Source organism: Micropterus dolomieu, unplaced genomic scaffold, assembly GCF_021292245.1.
Source record: "Micropterus dolomieu isolate WLL.071019.BEF.003 ecotype Adirondacks unplaced genomic scaffold, ASM2129224v1 contig_14890, whole genome shotgun sequence".
Lineage (NCBI taxonomy): Eukaryota > Metazoa > Chordata > Actinopteri > Centrarchiformes > Centrarchidae > Micropterus > Micropterus dolomieu.
This window is the reverse complement of record NW_025743876.1, coordinates 1-1,965: the sequence shown is the minus strand read 5'-3', so window position 1 is coordinate 1,965 and position 1,965 is coordinate 1. Positions and strand designations below refer to the sequence as shown.

The 1,965-nt window shown below is 43.3% G+C and overlaps 1 protein-coding gene across 1 annotated transcript in view; it reads left to right on the top strand.

Moving 5' to 3' along the window:
* The window catches only part of LOC123967037, a gene marked incomplete at both ends in the record, with an annotated part of 3,204 nt that extends 1,301 nt beyond the window's left edge, over positions 1–1,903 (top strand). Inside the window, 2 exons of the mRNA XM_046043085.1 lie at positions 1,116–1,472; positions 1,673–1,903. Of these exons, the coding sequence (XP_045899041.1) occupies positions 1,116–1,472; positions 1,673–1,903 (588 nt within the window). The remainder of the gene's footprint in view (positions 1–1,115; positions 1,473–1,672) is intronic.
* Between the last annotated feature and the right edge of the window lie 62 nt (positions 1,904–1,965).

Here is a 1,965-nt window from a genome sequence, read left to right as displayed (position 1 = left end):
TAGGCGTAGCCCTCTAAGCTGCGGGCCCGACTGGTCCCACCAGCGTCGGCTGAAGAAAAAAAGCTGACCTCTTGGGAGCAGATCTCTGGTCTCGCCGGTATTATATACCTAAATTGCGGACCTGAGAGAGGCCCGTGCACGGCACATGGGCGCGAAAGAAATCTTCAGGACTGCGCATGCGCGCGGGGATGAACCCAATAGCGACAGCTCTTAGAGGGCTACGCCTATACTCATAGAATCTGGGGTTACAATACGTAAACAACGTTCCTTCTTTCTGACATAGTTTTTAACAAGAACAGGGTAATAATTACTCAATTGAAGTGGCGAGAACTACTAAGTAAGTTAAAGATTCATTTAATTAAAACAAGGTAATAGGCAAGTTCATAAGGAGACAATATTCATTTGTCCACACAAAGGAAGCGTCCTCCTCTGGTGTCTGGGTTTTCTCAGCAGTTTCACAGCTGGGTGTGAAAAGGGAGAGGGCATGTTAAGAGCACAAATTAATGGCTCTTTGGTGGGGTAGAGAGTCAAGACGGAAGAAGGGGGTCTTTGATGTCTGAGGTAATCTGAAGGAGGAACTTCGTTACCGTGGTTACCCTGCCCTCTTGGTCTTGGGAGTGTTTAGAGGTCGTTTAGTTTATGGCTGCTGAGGTCCTCATAGCCTGCTTCAGGGTGAGGTTAGTCTCTGGACAAGGTTAATATTGTCATTTTAATAGTCATGCATAGAGTCTGTTATCTCAACTTCACCGGAGGTGGTAGGTTTTATGGCTGAAACTGCCCAAGCAGCACTTGGGAGTGGAGCAAACCTTTCACCCCCTCCTTTTGGGTACTTCAGCTGTCTGTTGAGGGTTGATATCTCAACCACCCCCCTCTTTCTCTCAGGGAGAGACAAAGAGAATTTGGAAACTCCTTTTTTGGCATAAAATTATAAAAACAACACACAGGCTGGTCCACTACAAATGTGACGCTGTTTTGAACATTTTAGCTGATGTTCTTTATCATGACTTCATGTATCTTTTAAAAGAAGCAAACTCATCCACAGCAATACAACCAGCTGTGAATTACTGCAGTAAAGACTATAGTTTTAATAATCATCAAAAATATTTCATTTTCAGGTGGCCATGGTCATTCATGCAACAGAGTGACTTACACTGACAGAAGCATCTGTGCCTTCAAAGGCTCATCAGTGGACATTTCTTGTACTTACAACAGTTATGACACATATATCAGATCTAAATTCTGGTTCAGTCCTGAACGTAGTCTTCAGTGGCAGAATCCCTCACAGCCTGAGGACCTTAGTGAAGACTCCCAGTATGCAGGTCGTGTTCAGGTCCTTGAAACAGAGAGAGGACGCTCCACTCTGAGAATCACTGACCTGAGAGAGAGCGACTCAGCTGAGTATCACTTCAAATTCACAGCAGGAAGCTTTGAATGGAGGAGTAGTTTACCTGGTACAACTCTGACTGTCACAGGTACTGATGAACACAAACTGTAACAGCACATTTAAACTATCTGATGACAAGTTAATGTGCTGAATATTGATCCTAATGGGAAATAATTGGATGTGTGATTAATTGATTACATGATTGTCATAATGTTCTATTGTTGTTTATATCTCTGTGTGTGATTCAGATCCACATAAAGAACAAATATTTCTGTTTCTTCTTCACAGATCCAGATCTCCAGGTTCAGGTGATCAGATCAACAGTCTACACATATAATCAGGCAGAGCTGCTTTGTCACAGCAGCTGTCGTCTACCTGATCATTCTTCCTACATCTGGTTCAAGAACGGACAGAAAATTCAGACAGAAACATCTTCTTCTTATTCAGACTACTTTGATTCTGCAGACAGTTATTCCTGTGCTTTGAAAGGACTGGAGGGTTTCCCCTCTCCTTCAGTGTGTGAGTTTACTCCTCAATCTTCAGCTAACATAACACCATCTGGTGGAGCCGAATAACTACAT